The 17916-nt window shown below is 35.9% G+C and overlaps 1 protein-coding gene across 10 annotated transcripts in view; it reads right to left on the reverse strand.

Annotated features, from left to right (window-relative positions):
* The window catches only part of DMD (dystrophin), a 2504498-nt gene that overhangs the window by 738537 nt on the left and 1748045 nt on the right, over window positions 1-17916 (reverse strand). For all 10 annotated transcript variants that reach the window (XM_069063824.1, XM_069063827.1, XM_069063826.1 and 7 more), the window contains one exon: window positions 1597-1829. In XM_069063824.1, coding sequence (XP_068919925.1) covers window positions 1597-1829 — 233 coding nt within the window. The remainder of the gene's footprint in view (window positions 1-1596; window positions 1830-17916) is intronic.

Here is a 17916-nt window from a genome sequence, read left to right on the forward strand (position 1 = left end):
GTGCTCCAAACTGTTGGTACTTCTCCCTCTGCCAAAACTTCATTTTCACTTGGTCCTTATTTTATATTGCCTTATCTGTATAAATGTTATTTACACCTACTAGAATATAAACTTCTTGAGGTCAGGGACAATTTCATTTTATCCTTTCTGTCCTCAGTGGCTGGTAGAGTGCTTGGCACATAGAAGGTGCTTAATATTTAGTGACTGATATATATATATATATATATATATATATATATATAATTTCTTTTGTGTAATATGTTACATTTCTCCTAGAAATGAAACATATGTATGAAAATGTATATTAAAACCCTAGGATAATTTACACTAACATAAATGTGAATATTTACAAAATAATAATTTTAGTGATGTAATAAAATTAATTAGGTTAATGAAGTAATATACAATTCCTCCCCTCTAGTGCTATCATATGAATTTTGATGGAATAATAAAGTTAGGATTTTTCCATTACTTGGGTGACAGCTTATTTATACCAGAAAAAATCGTGACACTACTAAAATTTTGTTTATGAATACTTGAGTGATTAGAAAAACACTTAAATCTTTTATTTGGGATCTAATTAAAGTATGCATACTATCAAATCACTTTTACTGCTATATAATTGCTGACTATTTTTTTTTTACATTCTTTGGTACCATTTCTAGATTTTTTGCACCTTTTGTTTTCAGGGAACAGTTCAGCAACAGTTCAATATTTCAATACAACTTTTTGCTTTCTCCTTTAATGGGCTTGAGATCTTTATGGGCAGGATAATGACAACATAAAGGCTTTCAGAAATACTTTACCTAAGCACTTAAGATTATAAAAGATATATTGTATATTTATTTTAAATATATGAATACCACCATCATAATTTTCTTACATTTCTTTTTAACAGTAATTCTGGGAAAAAAATCAGTTCTATAAGTCTGAGAAATATAATATTTATGAATCTCTTTTTGGGAAGACATTATTGCTGTATAAATTCAAATCTCTGAATCTAGAGTAATTCAAATAAGTCACAATTTAAGTAATTTCCCTCTTTTATATTTATATCCAACTCTCAATTATCCTTAGCAATGGAAAGAAAAAAAAAAGTACCATCAATAAAGCAAGCTAGTGGGTAAGCCCTAGATTGTTTACATCTGGTTTGGGAATTCACTATAACTATATGATACCTAAACAACATTTAAAAGCAAAAACTTCAAATGGGTCATTTGGCATCATTTAAGCAGAAAAAACCCTCACGTTTGTTTTACTGAACTCTATCCAGCTAGATGTGCTTGGAAACGCTATTTCCCTCCTCTTTGACATATGCCTTCCTAATTTTGTGTTGCTTTAGCTAATATTAGAATTATTCTTATTTTTTCTTCTGAGTACATTAAGACTGGCTAGAAAGAGAGTAATGAGTTGAAGTGTCTGGGGAGGAACTGAAAGAGATGGTTGACAGGGAAAGCTGACTAAAAACCTACAGTATATAATCCACAATAGTGACCAGTCCTGTTCCTGTCATTAACTTGGAGAGAAACAGCAACAACAGCAATAACAACAGCAGCAGCATATCTGCGTCAGGTTCTTATGTTTTATTCTTCATACCTTCTGTTTGATGATCATGTCATTGATGTCTTCCAGATCACCCACCATCACCCTCTGGGTTTTTATCACACGATCAAGCAAGGAAAGCCAGTCAGTGAGCTCTGTCCACGCCTTGTTGAAGTCAGCTAGGGCTGGTACCTCCAACAGCAAGGAAGACGGCATTTCTAGTTTGGAGATGGTAGTTTCCTTAGTAACCAGAGTTTGCGTAACCACAGTAACAGTTTGACCAGGAGCTAAAACATTTTTTGAGGGGGAAAAAAAAAAGAAGAATGTAAGGAATAGAGCTAGAATTAAACCACTCACTTTGAGAAAATATTTATTTTAATTAAATAGTAACTATAGCAGACAAGCTATTATTTATATTATTAATGTTTCTCAACCAAATATGTATTTAAAAATATCACACATAGGACAATCCAAAGATTTCATTTTAATTAATAGTTCAATTTTGATAGTTTGCTTTGATATTTCAGTTTTCAAAATGATTTTGCTTATCCAACCAGAAAAAAAATTCTTTATCATAAATACTTTCTTTTCAATAACAATTATGTGGAATGAGAAATTGACCAGATGAATAGAAATAATCAGAACAAGAAGAATGAAGTTTACTTAAAACTTCTGAGGAAAGTGAAGGGGAAAATTAGGATAATATATGGTTTTTGCTCTATTGTTACCTTTAGTAAGGAGTAAATTGTAATCAGAGGTCAAATCTTGAGGGACCCAAGGGTCAACAAAAACTGCTTAGTGTTAGCAGTATTATTTGTATTGGGAACAGTTTATCACATTTCCCCCCACTTAGACTACTAATAAAAATGGCTAGCAGTAGGGGAAAAATGGGTATCATTAATCTTTGTGAACAAGAGCTAATGAAGTCCATTATTGTTGGGATGTGAAATGCTGTTTTTATGGCCAGTAAGTAAAAACAAATATCTAAAACGCATTATTTCACTATTTTGAATTCTATGACCAAAGCTGACTGATAGTAAGCATCATAGTGAATATGGCCAAAGAAATGTGGAAACATGGAAGAAATGTTCACAGCATAATAGAGTCAGAGCTGGAAGGGACCTAGTAAGCCTTTGAGTCTAACCTTTTAATTTTACAGCAACAGTATGCTAACACAAATGAGATGTCTTTAGAAAGTATACATACTTCTCCGTATCAGAAAAGAAAAAAAAAACTTGTAACAAATTACAACCCCACACCCTTTATATAGCTAAGACCATAGGGAGTTTGAAGGAGTACAGCATGGAGAAGGGGAGGGACGTCTTCCCCTTTCTTCCCTTCCAATTTGCCAAGGATCCCAGCTTTGACTTTTCAAGAGGGAAAAACACAATCTAGTAGTTTAAGGTTCTTTAGTTGGTAAGAGTTCAAGGAAGCATCTTAGAGGAATGAGATCCTTGGCAGCAGAGTAGAGAGTTCCCTATGGACTCAAGAGAGGACTAACTCTGGTAAGTAGGAATTGAGTTGTAGAGAGATCTTGGAAAATCAGCTGAGCAACCAACCCAGAGAAGGCAATGACACCCAACGGGAGCTGTGTGAAAACTAAAAAAAGAGAGAGGACTTCTAGTCACAGTAGTAAAATTATTCTTGGCAACTAGGTGTTAAGTTCTGGTTTTTCTACCTTTGAATATTATAAGTTCCCTCTACATTTCGTGTTTTAGGACAAGGGCACACTAAGACTTCTAATTTCAACTCTAGGGGAAGCAATACAATATCCTCTGTGTAGATATGGGGCTTCACAGAAACTTAAATAAGTACAAATTCTTCTTAGTTCTCAGAGTTGTTACTGTGTTACTCATCTCTTAGGTTTAGGACAGGAAACCTGTTAACTGGACAATTACTGGAATAAATTAGTGTCAGTATCTCATATTTAGTTCAACAGGAACATAAGACCTCTGTAAAAATAGTTTTCCTAGTAACTCATTTGTGGGAACAGAAGCCTAGTGAATAGCAGGGAGGTTGTAATCACAGTTTATAGGGGAGACACAACAAACTATAGATAAACTTGAGATAAAAAGGTGTGGACGTTAAGGAAACCTAATAACCTAAGGGTATATTGCTCCTTTTATCTCCTTGTCCAAAATACCATTAATTATAGTATAATAAATATAATCTGATCTCCTAGCTTGAAAAGAAGGGGATTGGATGTAATAATAACAAGAAAAAACAAGCTTTATTCTTTATATCAGGGGCCTTAACAATTGTGTGTGTATAAGAGAGAGAGAGAGAGAGAGAGAGAGAGAGAGAGAGAGAGAGAGAGAGAAGAGATGGATCCCATGGATCCCAGTTGGCAGTCTGGTGAAGTCTATGAAGCATGTTTTCAAATGTATAAAATAAAATAGATAGGAATACAAAGGAAACCAATTACATTAAATTGTACTTCTCCTCCTCCCTAAACCCATCCAAGTACATGGATACCTTGTACGTCTGTGGGACTCCAGGTTAAGAATCTTTGTTATAGAGGATATTCTTTGTCAGCTATGAGTTGGACGACATGTCCTATCAGATCCTTTTTTAAACCCTAAGACTCTGTGATTCTGAGATATGCAACAACAATGAGGCTCCTCCCTTAGAGGGAGAATTTGGACCTTTGGAAGGAGAAACAGCATCTCATGCTTCACAACATCAAGGAGATTCACAGACACTGGCAAGTTTCCAGAATCTTGTTATTAACCCTGAGATAAAAAAAGATGTTCACCAGTTGATTGAGCAGAGAATCACAAATTTTTCAAGACTGAAGGAATTAGAGACCAGCTAATCTAATTCCTTTGTCACACAGACAAGAAAGCTTAACCAAAGAGAGTAAGTGATTTGCCCAAGGTCATAATAGTTAGTTGACGCCAGAGGAAGAAGTAGAATATAGGCAGTGGTATGTTAGAAAATGTTTAACAATCAGCATTCTTAAGGGGAGGGGAATGTATGTCTATACATTTTTCAGTTTAATCTGCATTATTAATATTTTCTCCATCACTATCTTCAATCTAGACAATTAACAAAACAATAAATTAAGCCTTGATTTGTAGTGGTTACTGACTTACGAGGTGCAAATACTCAAAACAAAAATTCAATAATTGGTTCTCATGAACCTGTTCAACCTGGCTCCAGCACATCCCTGAACATGGGCTTCCTAACTCTCAGTCCTAGGCTATTTCCATTACAACTAACTAATTTGTGAATTCTCAGTGAAGGGAATAAAAAGTGATATATGAAGATCTGTTGTGGGGAGATGTGCTGTCCTTCTAGAACATGTATCTGAGATGAGAACTAGAAACAGCCAAGATTTGGCAAAGCCACCTTTCTCATTCTTACTATTGATGCTGTTTTATACTGGAATGCATTATGCCTTACAGAAGAAACCTGGAATATAACTCCAGGTACTTTGAAAGTTTGAGTAGGAAACAGATGAACTTTGGGACATAGTAAAGGAAAGAAATATTGACAAAAGTGACAAAAAAGGAAAATGACAGGTTTTGCAAGCACTGTGGAATGACAGGCACACTAATATACTGTTAGTGCTATGAAATGATCCAACCATTATGGAAAGCAATTTGGAACTATACTTAAAAAGTCCCTAAACCATGGAAATGCTTTGATGACACTACTGATATACCTGCTGATATAACTACTAAATATACACAAAGAGAAAATGGATCCAAAGAACTGAGATAATGTGGGTATCTGTCAGCTGGAGAATTTCTGAATATATGAGTATAATAGAATATTATTATGCCATAGGATAGATATGCCATAGAGATAGATTCTATAAAGCTGGGAAACTTTAGATGAACCGATGCAGAGTAACACGAGTAGAACCAAGAGAACAATTTATGTAATTATCATATTGTCAGGGAAATTAATTTGGAAAGATTGTAGAACTCTAATAAGTGCAATGATCAATTATGCACAGCTTCATAGAAACTAATGAAGCATGCTTCCCACCTCTCAGGAGAACAATGACAAACTGGAGGTATAGAATGAAGACCTGGACAAAGTACTGCTTCCCTTTGCTTAAACATATTCACTCTTCCTCTGATTGTCTGGTTCCTCCCAGCACAACCATTTTAAAGATGATACTCAGGCCAACCATGTATTACTTCAGCTCTAGTCTGCAGCTTTAAAGTCTTTGCCGTCTGGACTTTCTCTCCCCTATCCCCACATGTAGTTTCCTTTAATTCCTTAATATATTATCTTCTACCATTAAAATGTAAGCTTCTTGAGGACAGGGGTTGTCTTTCCACTGTCTTTCTTTTGGCTTATATTTGTATTCCCAGTAGGCACTTAGTATTTTTCTTGATGTGACTTGAAGAAAGATAAAGCCAAAAATGATAGGAAACTTATAAAATGTTATAAATAATACTATAAAATTTACTCTTCCTTCATCATGGAGAATAATATTTAAAGTAGACAGGATATAACAAATATGTAAATGAAACTGAGAACAAGTGAAGAAATAGTAACAGAATACATAGTAACTCTAAATGGTTTTGTATCTCCTGGTTCAGATAAATTAAATTCCTGGTTAACTGAAAGACTTTGCATATATGATCCCAGAACTATTTGAATCCCAAGGAAATTATGAAAAATAGAAGATAACCCAGAAAAATATAATTTCCTTAAGGGGAATGACTATTTTCATTTTTCTCTTTTTTATTTCCAAAACCTTGCATATAAAATGTACTTAATGTTTGCTGAATTTTAAAAGACTGAAGACAGGCAAAATTGTTGGAAATTTTTGAAATCTAGCAAAACAATAGAACTTAATGTTGATGCCTGATCAAATTCTAGAATGAATTATTAAACATAGTAATTGTGAGCACCAAGAAAAGAAAACAATGGTCTTTAAGAATCAGCATAAGCTCTTTAAGAATAATTCATGCCACATGAACGTCCTTTCCTGTTTTGTTTTGTTTTTAATCTTTGTGGACTGGTAAATAATGCGAATGTAGCATAGTGTATTTGGATTTAAGCAAGGTATTTGATCAGACTCTTATTCTTGTTTACAAAGGGGAGGAATCAAGCTTACATGATAGTACAATGAATTGGCCTATACGAGTTGTCCGATATGAAGTGTGTGAGAGTATGTGTGTGTGCGTGTGTGAGATTGAAGAAATACATAACTGGTGATGGGGGTAGATGAGCATGGCAGCTAAGTGGTGCAGTAGATAGAGTACCAGGCCTGAAGTCCAGAAATTCATCTTGTGAATTCAGATCTGGTCTCAGACACTGCTAGCCATGTGACCCTGGACAAGTCACTTAACTCTTTTTGCCTCAGTTTTTTTTTATCTGTTAAAAGAACTGGAGAAGGAAATGACAAACCATTCCAGTGTCTTTGCCACAAAAATGCCAGATGGTGTCAAGAAGACTCAGACACAACTGAAAAAACATGGGAAAAGTGAGATATAATGGACAGATCCATTAAACTGTGGCTCCCTGAAAGCAAGGGCTGTCTTTTGCTTTTATTTGTATCTTCAGTGCTTAGCACAGTGTCTGGCACATAGTAGGTACTTAATAAATGCTTCCTGATTGACTGACTGTGATGTCAAAAGAACTCAAGGAAGGTGACATACGAACCCTATGTGGTGAGATTATGGAAGGACATGGAGGAGAATAGCACAGTACTGGCAGAGAGACTGTGATGTGCAATGCTGGAGAGAAGACTCACCTTGATGAGTGGAGGAAGTATTTGTGTGCATGTAAATGTACATGTTGGTAGTGTAAATTTAATACATTCCTTTATGTGAATAAATCAATATATTTTTCTCTACGGGGTCTAATATTTAATTCTATTCATACGTGTTTGTCAGCAAAATCATCAGAACAATAAGTTTAGAAGTACTGTACTGAATGTGTCTTGTTTAAATAATTGTGTGTATGACATTTTTTCAGATGACATCTTTGAATAACTTTATTTAAAATAACAGACTAGATTCTTTTCCAGACTTGTCATATTTTTGAGATGAAATAAACAAATTGTATCATTAGTCTGAAAAAGAATTGTAATTGTTGTCTGGATTTGTATTGTGTGCTGATGAAAGTGTAGTCACCACCCACAGTTATAGTACAAAGCAATATTCTCTGTTACTCTGCCATTTTAAAATGAAAATAAATGTCTATCAAGAACTTTGTTTTTTCTAATTAAAGAAAGAAAATCAAGACCAAATCACTGTTATGGATTGACTATGACAAATTAAAATGGTAACATGAGTAATGGTGGTAATAGAGACTAATGTATGATTGCAATCCACTATGTTGGATTTTAATTTTGTTGCTTGAAAGGAGTTGAGATTAGGAGTGTATTCTTTTCTTTTACAAAAATAGTTCAAAAATGATTATTCTTGTTTATAGAAGATGTAATTGGATATAGAAAAAAATGATTAGTCAGACAAGCATCTTTACTTACAGTAGAACTTAAAAATCATTATTAAGTCTTTTCATAAAACCCATATGCTGTATTCTGGGTGCTTTCTTTGAAGTTTCCTCATATGAGTCTTCTCTGATCCACAAGTTTAGTTGGTGAGAGTAAAAAAAAATCACATATTCTGTTCCTGAGTTTGCTACATGAAAGCAGAGGACTCATTTATCCTTTATGTGCTTCATTTCATATATTTTAAAAATATCTGCTTTCCTAAGTTGCAGAGTATTAGAATCATACATTCACAGAAGAGACTACATAAGGGAAGTCTATCAAGTATCTTTGAATATTTCCTTCCTACACACAGCTCCTTAATTTAAGAAGATAGCAGTGTCTTTTCGACTGCTCTGGGTCACTGGTTCAAGATTTTGTAAGCTATTTGCATTCCAATTTAAGAAAAGTGCTCTTGATAAAACTCATTTTGGGAACTTTTAAATATCTTTCTAGTTGAAAATTGTTCTTTATTTTTAATTTTAAATTCACCATTTAAAAACTTTGATTCTCAAAGGGATTCGATATTTCTGTAGAAATAAACTCTGGGCTATAAGAATAGATAGGCTTAAGATATGTATGACTACTTTCCTGACTCTTATGTGACATTTCCTTTGTAGTATCATCCAAATGGAGATAAATTGGTAGCTGTAATGTTAATGGAACAGGAAGATCTCCCCTGTCCCATAATAGCCCTATGTGACCACATATGTCCCCTTGGAACAGGAGCAGTGTTTCATGTCTAAAGGTACACAGGTATTTCAGTCACAGATGTCTTGCTGCTTTCACAACTGAGTCATAGAACCCATTGGGGGAGGAACTTGCCTAAGGAGGAGCTTGCTTACAGGGAGGCTTCCTTGTAGGAAGGCTTTTGGTACTAAGTAAGCTAACTAGGCACTGAGTCATGAGGGTCATGGTGCCTTCTGGCTCTGAGCCTTTTAATTGAAAACCATATATATTTGGAGGTTGGTATTTTACTTTAAGGGCTCACTCATGAGAAGGACCTTTTGATTTCCTGGATGGGACTTTGTTAAGAGCCCCCCGACTACTCAGATGTTGGTGCTCTCTGTTTGGTGGCGTATGTAGGTGGTTGTATTACTTTGTTCAGATAGTTGGAGCCCTGTCTGTTGGATCCTTGTACTAATTTCTCTATGTTTCTCTGCTTGTATTTTTTACTTATGTATGCTTAATTAAAGTAAGATTGTTGACCCTTTTAAAATTGTCTTTCCTTTTGAAAACCAGATCAAAGGACCTGTGCTAGCAGGCCATCCTGGGTGTGCCATGGTGCTTGCTAATACAGTATTTGGTAGTGTTTTGTGAGCTTAGAGAAATTTGGTTATCAAATTTCATCACCAAAGGAAAAAATACTAGTATAGTAGTCCCAAGATCTGAATTCCAGACTCAGTGTTGCCACTAAGTGGGCAAGTCAGCTAACCCTTTTAAGCCTCAGTTTCCCCTCTGTAAAAAGAAAGGGTTTGACAATGATTTCTCATGTCCTTTCTATTACTACAGCATGGAACCTGTGTAGCTAAGGACAAGAAGGAGCCAGAATATTTGAATATTTCCTATTGCTCTTCTGTGTGAACAACAGCCATCATTCATCAGTTTTACTTTGGAAGATGCAATTCATATTATTGGTATTTTTCCTTTGGTCTTGAAGTCACCCACCAATACTATCTATTCTAACACTGTTAAAAATTATAGATTGCTTAGGAATGAGACTAGAGCATGATCAAGATGCCAATGCAGTGGAGGTAGATGGAGAATTCCTCAGATGCTTTTTATTCTGTGCCTATGTCATATCCTACTCAAATGTGAGCCTGATGTCCCTTTCCTGGAGAAGAGCTTGTGACAGTGTGGTCCTCCTGATTATGTATTGCATAGCCCAGTTATCCCTCCCTACCCATACAACTAAGCACAAGGAATAAACAACCCATAATCAAAAAATTTTTATTAAATATTAACTATATGTACTAGGAACTAGCCTAAGAACTGAGGATGCAAAGAAAAAGAAAAAGCAATTCATGCCCATCTTACATTATAATGAAATATACAATATATATATAAATCAGATGATATAAGATATATATGTATATACACACATATATATATTTATACATATCTATTCATATGTATGTACATATATATACATATATATATATATATATATGTATGTGTGTGACCTTATTGTTCAGTTGTATCTGACTTTTGATGACCCCATATGGGGTTTTCTTGGCAAAGATATTTGAGTAGTTTGCCTTTTCCTTCTCCAGTAGAGTAGGCAAACAGAGGTTAAATGACCCAAATGGAGTCATACAGAGTCAGGACTAAAAAGACCCACCTACAAAAACAACAACAGAATCTGAAAATCATTTGCACAGAGATGTTAATTGAACCCCGGTGAACTGATGAGAATACAAAGTAAGAGCACCACAGAGAGAAAAGATAAAAGAGGTCAAGACTGTGGGTGGGGAGGGCAGACACCCACAGTTAACGGAAGTGACCAAGATAAAGAACCAGCAAAAGATATGGAGAAGGAGGAGTCAGATAAGAGGAAGGAGAACCAAGAGAGAGGAGTCACAAAAAATCCAGAAATGAGAGAGCATCCAGGAGGAGGTGTTCAATGGTCTCAGATACTGAAGAGAGGCAGGAAGAATGAAGACTGAGAAAATGTCATTTGATTTGGCAATGAACAAAGAGATCATTGCAACTTTGGAAAAAACATTTACATTTTTCTTTTTCTCCCCAATTTATTAAATTATTTTTAGTTTTCAACATTCACTTACATAAGTTTTAAATTTTCTCCTCCTCCCTCCCCCCTCCCTCCCCAAGATGTCTTGCATTCTGATATGGCTCTACACATACATTCCTATTAAACACATTTTTACATTAGACATGTTGCATAAAAGAATTATAAAGAATGGGAGAAACTATGAGAAAGAAAAAACAAAAACAAAATAAAACAAAACAAAAAAGAAAACAGTTTGCTTTGTTCTGCATTCTGACTCCATAGTTCTTTCTCTGGATGTGGCTGACATCTTCCATGGTGTTCTTTCAAATAGTTTTAGGTCTTTGTATTACAGAGAAGGACTAAATCTATCAAAATTAGTCCTTGCACACTGTCGCAGTTACTGTGTACAATGTTCTCTTGATTCTGCTCTCCTCACTCAGCATCAGTTCATATAAGTCTTTCCAGGTTTCTCTGAAGTCCAACTGTTCATCATTTCTTATAGCACAATAGTATTCCATTACATTCATATACCACAACTTGTTTAGCCATTCCTCAATTGATGGGCATCCCCTTGTTTTCCAGTTCTTGGCCACCACAAAAAAGAGTTCTATAAATATTTTTGTACATGTAGGTCCTTTTCCTATATTTATGATCTCTTTGGGATGTAGCCCTAAAAGTAGTATTGCTGGGTCAAACGGTATGTACATTTTTATAGCCCTTTGGGCGTAGTTCCAAATTGCTCTCTAGAATGGTTGGATCAGCTCACAGCTCCACCAACAATGGAATTAGTTTTTCAATGTTCCCATATTCTTTCCAGCATTTATCATTTTCCTGTTTTGCCATGTTACTCAATCTGATAGGTGTGATGTAGTACCTCAGAGTTATTTTGACTTCCATCTCTCTAATCAATAGTGATTTAGAGCATTTTTTCATATGAAAAGCATTCACATTTGAATGATGAGGTTAGAAACCAGATTGTAGAAGGTTTAGAAAGAAGAGTGAGAGGAGTAGAAATAAAGATACCAAACATATTCTGCTTTTTCCAGGCATTTAGCTGAGAAGATTAAGACAATATGGAATGAGAGTTAGAAGGCAAGATAGGTTCCAGTGAGGTTTTCTTTTTTAAATTTAAATTTTTTTTTGCTTTTAGATGGAGGATACATGGCCACATTTGTTAGGAGTATAGAGATAGTGAATGAGAAACAGCTAGGTGGTACAATGAATAGAAGAGATGGGCCTAGAGTTAGAAAGATCTGAGATAAAATATGACCTCAGGCACTCATTAGCTGAATGACTTTGGGCAAGTCATTTAACCTCTGTCTGCCTCAGATTCTTCAAATATAAAATGGGGGTAATAATAGTGCCTTCCCTTCCAGAGTTGGTATGAGGATAGAAGAGATAATATTGGTAAAACATTTAGAACAATGCTTGGCACAGAGTATAAGCTTAATAAATCATTGTTTCTTCCCTCTTTAGTGGATAGGGAGAGATGGATGATTAGTACAAATGGAGATGATGGCAGGGGCAATCTGCTGGAAAAGATGGGTAGCACAGATCCACATAGGAAGAGTGCTTGTCCTTGGTAAGCAGAAAGGACACTTCGTTATCAGAGAGGGGAGTGGATGAAGAGACAGTGGGGGATTGTCATCCCTCAGGTAAAGGAGAAAAGGGACTTATGGTCACACTTTTTTAGTGCACTGTGAGGCAAGGTCATCAGCAGAGAGGGTGGGGGAGGGAGTTGTGTGGGAGGCTGGAGGAGAGAAGAAAAAGTTTGGAACATCTGCTCTGAGAATGCCTAAAGGGAAGCAGCTGTTATGAATCTGTGCCTGAAGGTCAACAGGCGCTGTTCTCCTCAATAGGTCTAAGATTTTGATTTTTCCCCTCCCTTTTCTGTTGTGTTGGTAGGCAAAATAATATGGCCTCTTCCAGATTTAACATTCTATGATTCACCCTCAGATTTTTTTTTGTATATACTACAATAAATATATGCTTCAAATGCCACTAATTACTTAAGTTCATAAAATCTTCAAAGACCTTGACTTCCAGGATACAGGTATTGCCTAATCCTACTAATAACCAATCATTCTTACAGCATGTCTTTCAGAGAATGGTAGGTGGCATTTCCAGTGATCCTTATCAATATCTAGCCACTGAACTCAGATTCCTCTGGAGGAGAAAGTGAGGCTGGTAACTTTGCACAGCCCTCCCTCACTTAAATCCAACTCACAAGTCATGGCATCACCTTCCTAATGTCACGTTCCTCTTGGAGAATGAAGGACAAACAATGAGGACAACAGAGAGTAGTTCATTCTAGGCTTGGAGCACAGCCAGTGCAAATGACTAGAGATGGGAGGTAGTTATTTGTGAGGAAAAGTGAAAAGGCCAGTTTGGCTGGATTGCGGTTATGTAGGAGGGGAAAGTAATACCCAACAGTATACTGGCAAAGTTGGCAAATATAGGTTGAGACTAGGTTGCATAGGGCTTTAAAAGCTAAACAGAAGAAAGCAAGAGCTAACTTACAATGATTTAAGGTTTACAAAGTGCTTTATGCACTTTGATCCTCACCACAACCCTTGTGAATTAGGTGCTACTATCATCTCCTTTTACAGATAGGGGAAACTGAGACCAAGAGGGGTTAAGTGATCTACCAAAGGTCACACAACTGGTAAGTGATAGAGGCAGGACTTGAAATCAGGACTTTCCTAACTCCAAATCCAGCACTCTATCTACTGTACTACTTAGCTGATTACCAATCTAGCAGGAATATATTTAAGATGTTTGAACAAGGGAGTTACATAATCAGCAAGGAAAATTATCTTGGTAGCATTGTATAGGATTAGATCCCTTGTTAAGACCATTGAACTGTACCAGTGCATATTCAAGGGTGCATACATTCCTTGAGGAGAAGAGGATGAACAGTAATTGAAAGGAGGTTTTGAGGGTATTTAATAATAGGGGCTGATTCTGGGTGGCCAAGTACAGAGTTTCAATTTTAAGATTTTATTGAGAAATTTATTCCATATTTTGTTGGAGTTTTTTTGTTTGAGAATGTTAAAAAGTTAATTTTTAATACTCTGAGTATTATAGAATGTAGGCACTCCCCGAATAGCATCCCCTTATACTTTAGTAGAGAGTGTTTAGGATATGCTGTGGTCAAAAAATTCATCACCCTGTGGGAAATCAATGTATTCCCTTAGATATAGGTCAGGACTGTCCTCAGAGTCTGTATTATCACTTTCAGTTCGATGGACAGTCAATAGAGCAGGTCCATCAGTGTACATCTTGGGCAGACACTGAAGATGGAGGATAACCTGGGCTTAGAAATAAATAAGAGAATAGGCTGGATTGGATTTGGGAAACTGTGCTTTTAATGATTCCCCAAAGTTTCTCACTTAAATAAAGGTCCCATCTTTTTATTATCAACATTCTTTGTGGGATGCTATCCAGCTGTCAGATGACAGATGCCACAATCTCCGAGGAATGAAAATTGCAGGTATAACATATATCAGCCTATATGTTCTGCTGATGTTCATGCTGTGTCAAGAGATCTAGAAGAAATATGTAAAATTTGTAATGGGACACTGACAGAATTCACACAGGATGAGAGGGAATGGATGGGTTGTGATTGGCATCTTGGAAGCAGTATTTACAAGAAATAAATTGAAGATCCCTTAAAGTGTTAAAGTGAAGGTAATTGAATTGAGCTTGCCCTAGAAGCCAAATGCAGAAGACTTGGTAAGATTGGGGGGCTGATGGGGAGTAAGCTGGGGAATGCTGCTGCAGGACAGTTTTCAAGTATTTTGATGGCTGCCATATAACGAAAGAATTAGGCTTGCTCTGATTGACTGGAAAGAGAAACTTGGGGCAATGAGTAGAAGATACAGGACCAGATTTAAGCAAGTTAAAAGAGACAGGGTTACACACACACACACACACACACACACACACACACACACACACACACACCCTTACAATCAAGGCTATCTCAAAAATTGACAGGTTTCTTCAGGGGATTTTGAGTTCCTTCTTACCACAGGGCTCTAAGCAAAGGAAAAATGACTAGTCATTGGTTATATTTCATGGTGGTTTCTTATTCAGGAACAGATTGTCCTAGAGAACATATGAAGTCCTTGTGATTTTCTTTAGCAAAGGATCCCTTCCTCTGCCTTGGGTGACACTGAGGAGATCTCTAGATTCCTTTTACTTTAATATGCAAAATCAAGAAGTAGAAAGATCATGGTAAAGAAGTGAATTAATTCCTGCTACTGATTCAACCCTCACTGTTCTCAGTCTCTGAATGAAGTTTTGCTTGGTTTTTGGAGTAGAAGAGATACAATGTCATTCCTATTTGTACTCTATATACACAAAATTCCCACGATACCATCTGTTGCTAATATATAGAAGTAAAATGACAAATTTTCCATCATGCTATACTCAAACAGTCTTACTTAAAAGGACAAATTTAATAGTGTTACAAGCATACAGATCAATATACCATTGATATGCTACTAGGGGACAGAGAAAACTTACAGAGGATTGATGGCATGCTTATTGTCTAAGGATTTTTAGAAGCAATTCTGGGCTTCTTGGTGATACATGAGTCTCAATTTACTGACAATGTTACTCATTTCTTAAATAGAATCTGAACATACCTTGTAACCATAATACAAAGAACTTGAAAAACCCAGGCACTATAACTTTAAACCCTAACTCACTAACACATTTAGAAATTTAAGCATGACTCTGGGTTTTAAGCAACTGCACTGGACTGAATTCAGCTTTCAAAATTCTAGATCGATAAACATATCATGAGCTACAACTATGTCAAATTCAGATTCTGAAATGGTGAAAACCACTGCCTCATACTCACTGACTTTGTAAATTTAAGTTATGGAGAAAAATACCATAACTAGAAGTACAATAACTACCCAGATATTGTACAAAAAACAGCTTTAAGAATGGTGCCCAGCACATAGTATGTGCTCAGTTAATACTAGTTGACTAACTACAGAAGAATATTATGGATATCTGCAGGAATTATTTATTATGAGTACAAACAGTAGATTTAAAAATACTACTGAGTCTGGCATCTACAATATGCTGAACAGCAAGTCTGATATGTTAAAACGGTAATGATCATAGAAGAGCAAGATAATATGTATTTTAATGAACATCATATGCTGGCATATTGGGTCTGTCACTTATTAGCCATATGACCCATGTTATTTAGTCTTTTAGAGTTTCGGTTTTCCCATCTACAAAATGGAGAAAATTATGGGGGAAGGGAAAGGGAAGAAGCAGTTATATAGTACCTACTATGGGCCAATTGCAATATTAAGTGCTTTACAGATATTCTCTCACTAAATCCTCAAAGCAACCCTGCAAGGTAGGTATTCTGAGCTATTATTATGCCCATTTCATAGTTAAGAAAATTGCGACAGAGAGGTTCAGTGACTTGCCCAGAATTAAACAGCTATTATGTGCCTGTGGTTGAATTTGAACTCAGGTCTTTCTGACCCCAGGTTCAGCACTCTATCCACTCTGCAACCTAGCTCTCTATTAATGATACTTATATTTACTACCTCAGTGAATTGTTGTGAGAATTAAATGACATGATGCAGGTAAATTATAGTGTAAACCTTAGCAGCAAATTTTATTTTTTATTATAGTAGTAATGATGATAATAAGAGGCAGTATTGGCTTAGTGGATAGAGAGCTGGCCACAGAGTCCAGAAGATCCTAGTTGAGTCCTGACTCTGCCACATACTGCTTCTGTGGCACCAAGAGAGTCACTTAGCCCCTCAATACTCTAGACAACTTTTTGGGGCTATAACTTACAGAGAAAATGCCACCCAATATTGGTAGAGGGAGTTCCCTCAGCAGAAAGTGTCTTATATCAGTGAAATCACAAGTCTCAAGTGAAGTTGATATCTGTAGCCTCAATAATAACAACTTATTGATCCTCACAGCAATTTTGAAGTATTACTATACCCATTTTATAAATGTGAAAACTGAGCCTCAGGGAGGTCAAACTACTTGCTCATGTTTATACAGCTAGGAAGTAAAAATAACAACAACAAAAGTCCAACACATTTGAAACCAGGTCCGGGCTCCAAGGCAGTTAGGTGGTTCAATGGATAGAATGTCAGGCCTAGAGTCAGGAAGACCTGAATTCAAATTTTCCCTCACATGCTTACTAGCTATGTGACTCAGGGCAAGTCACTTAACCCTGTTTGCCTCAGTTTCCTCATCTGTAAAATAAGCTGGAGAAGGAAATGGAGAATCACTCTTTGCCAAAAAAACCACAAATGTCCTCATAAAGATTTAGACAAGACTGAAACAAGTGAACAACAACAAGCTGGCTCCAGGTTATCTATATTGCCTTTCTGCTTTATGATGATGCTACACTTTTCGCATTCTAACGTAATATAATTATTTGTTTGTATATCCCTTACTTGCTGTCTCAATTGAAAATTCCTCAAAGGCCAGGACTGTCATTTCTTTTATATTGCTAACACCACGAAGAGTGCACTGTACATAGTACGCACTTGAAAAATAGCTGTTTGAATGAATTAGCTCTTTCTGGATTGTCCTGTTCTGTTTTGCTGCTACAGGCTTTTGAGAATTCCCTGAGTGATGGGAGTAGTGTCAAATGTAGTCTTTTAAGGTTTTTTCCTGTTTGAGGGGCAGATAATTTTTGCCTTGATGAATTCCCCTTTGCTATTTATTAAAGACTACAACATAGCTTTCCTATTTACTTTTTAGCACTGCCTGACACTGGATATTGAAAAAATGACACTGAGTTACCTAACTAGACAGCCACTAAAGTAAAAATAAGTTTCTGTGTTGAAAAATTACAATACTTTAAAACTGTCATCTAATCTTTTAAACAAATGTATGCCAAAGAAGTTAAAAATTTCCCCTGAAAGGATCAATTTATTTTGCACATTTAATTTGGTCAAGGTAAACCGAAGTCTGAGCAATTCCCTATTTATTCACTCTTTAGTGATCTCTTCTTCACAGCTGATACCTGCTAAAAAAAAGGGCATATATGGTTGTTTCAATAAAAGAGTCCAAATCAAAGGGGTTTATATATTTTAAACCATAATAATGATAATATGTAACATGTATAATATAGTATTTCAGGTTTACAAAGCACTTTACAATTATTATCTCACTTTAT

The sequence above is a fragment of the Petaurus breviceps genome, unplaced genomic scaffold (genome assembly GCF_028583685.1).
Source record: "Petaurus breviceps papuanus isolate PSGF00001 unplaced genomic scaffold, PetGlider_PUasm1.0 90603, whole genome shotgun sequence".
In the NCBI taxonomy this organism is placed as follows: Eukaryota; Metazoa; Chordata; class Mammalia; order Diprotodontia; family Petauridae; genus Petaurus; species Petaurus breviceps.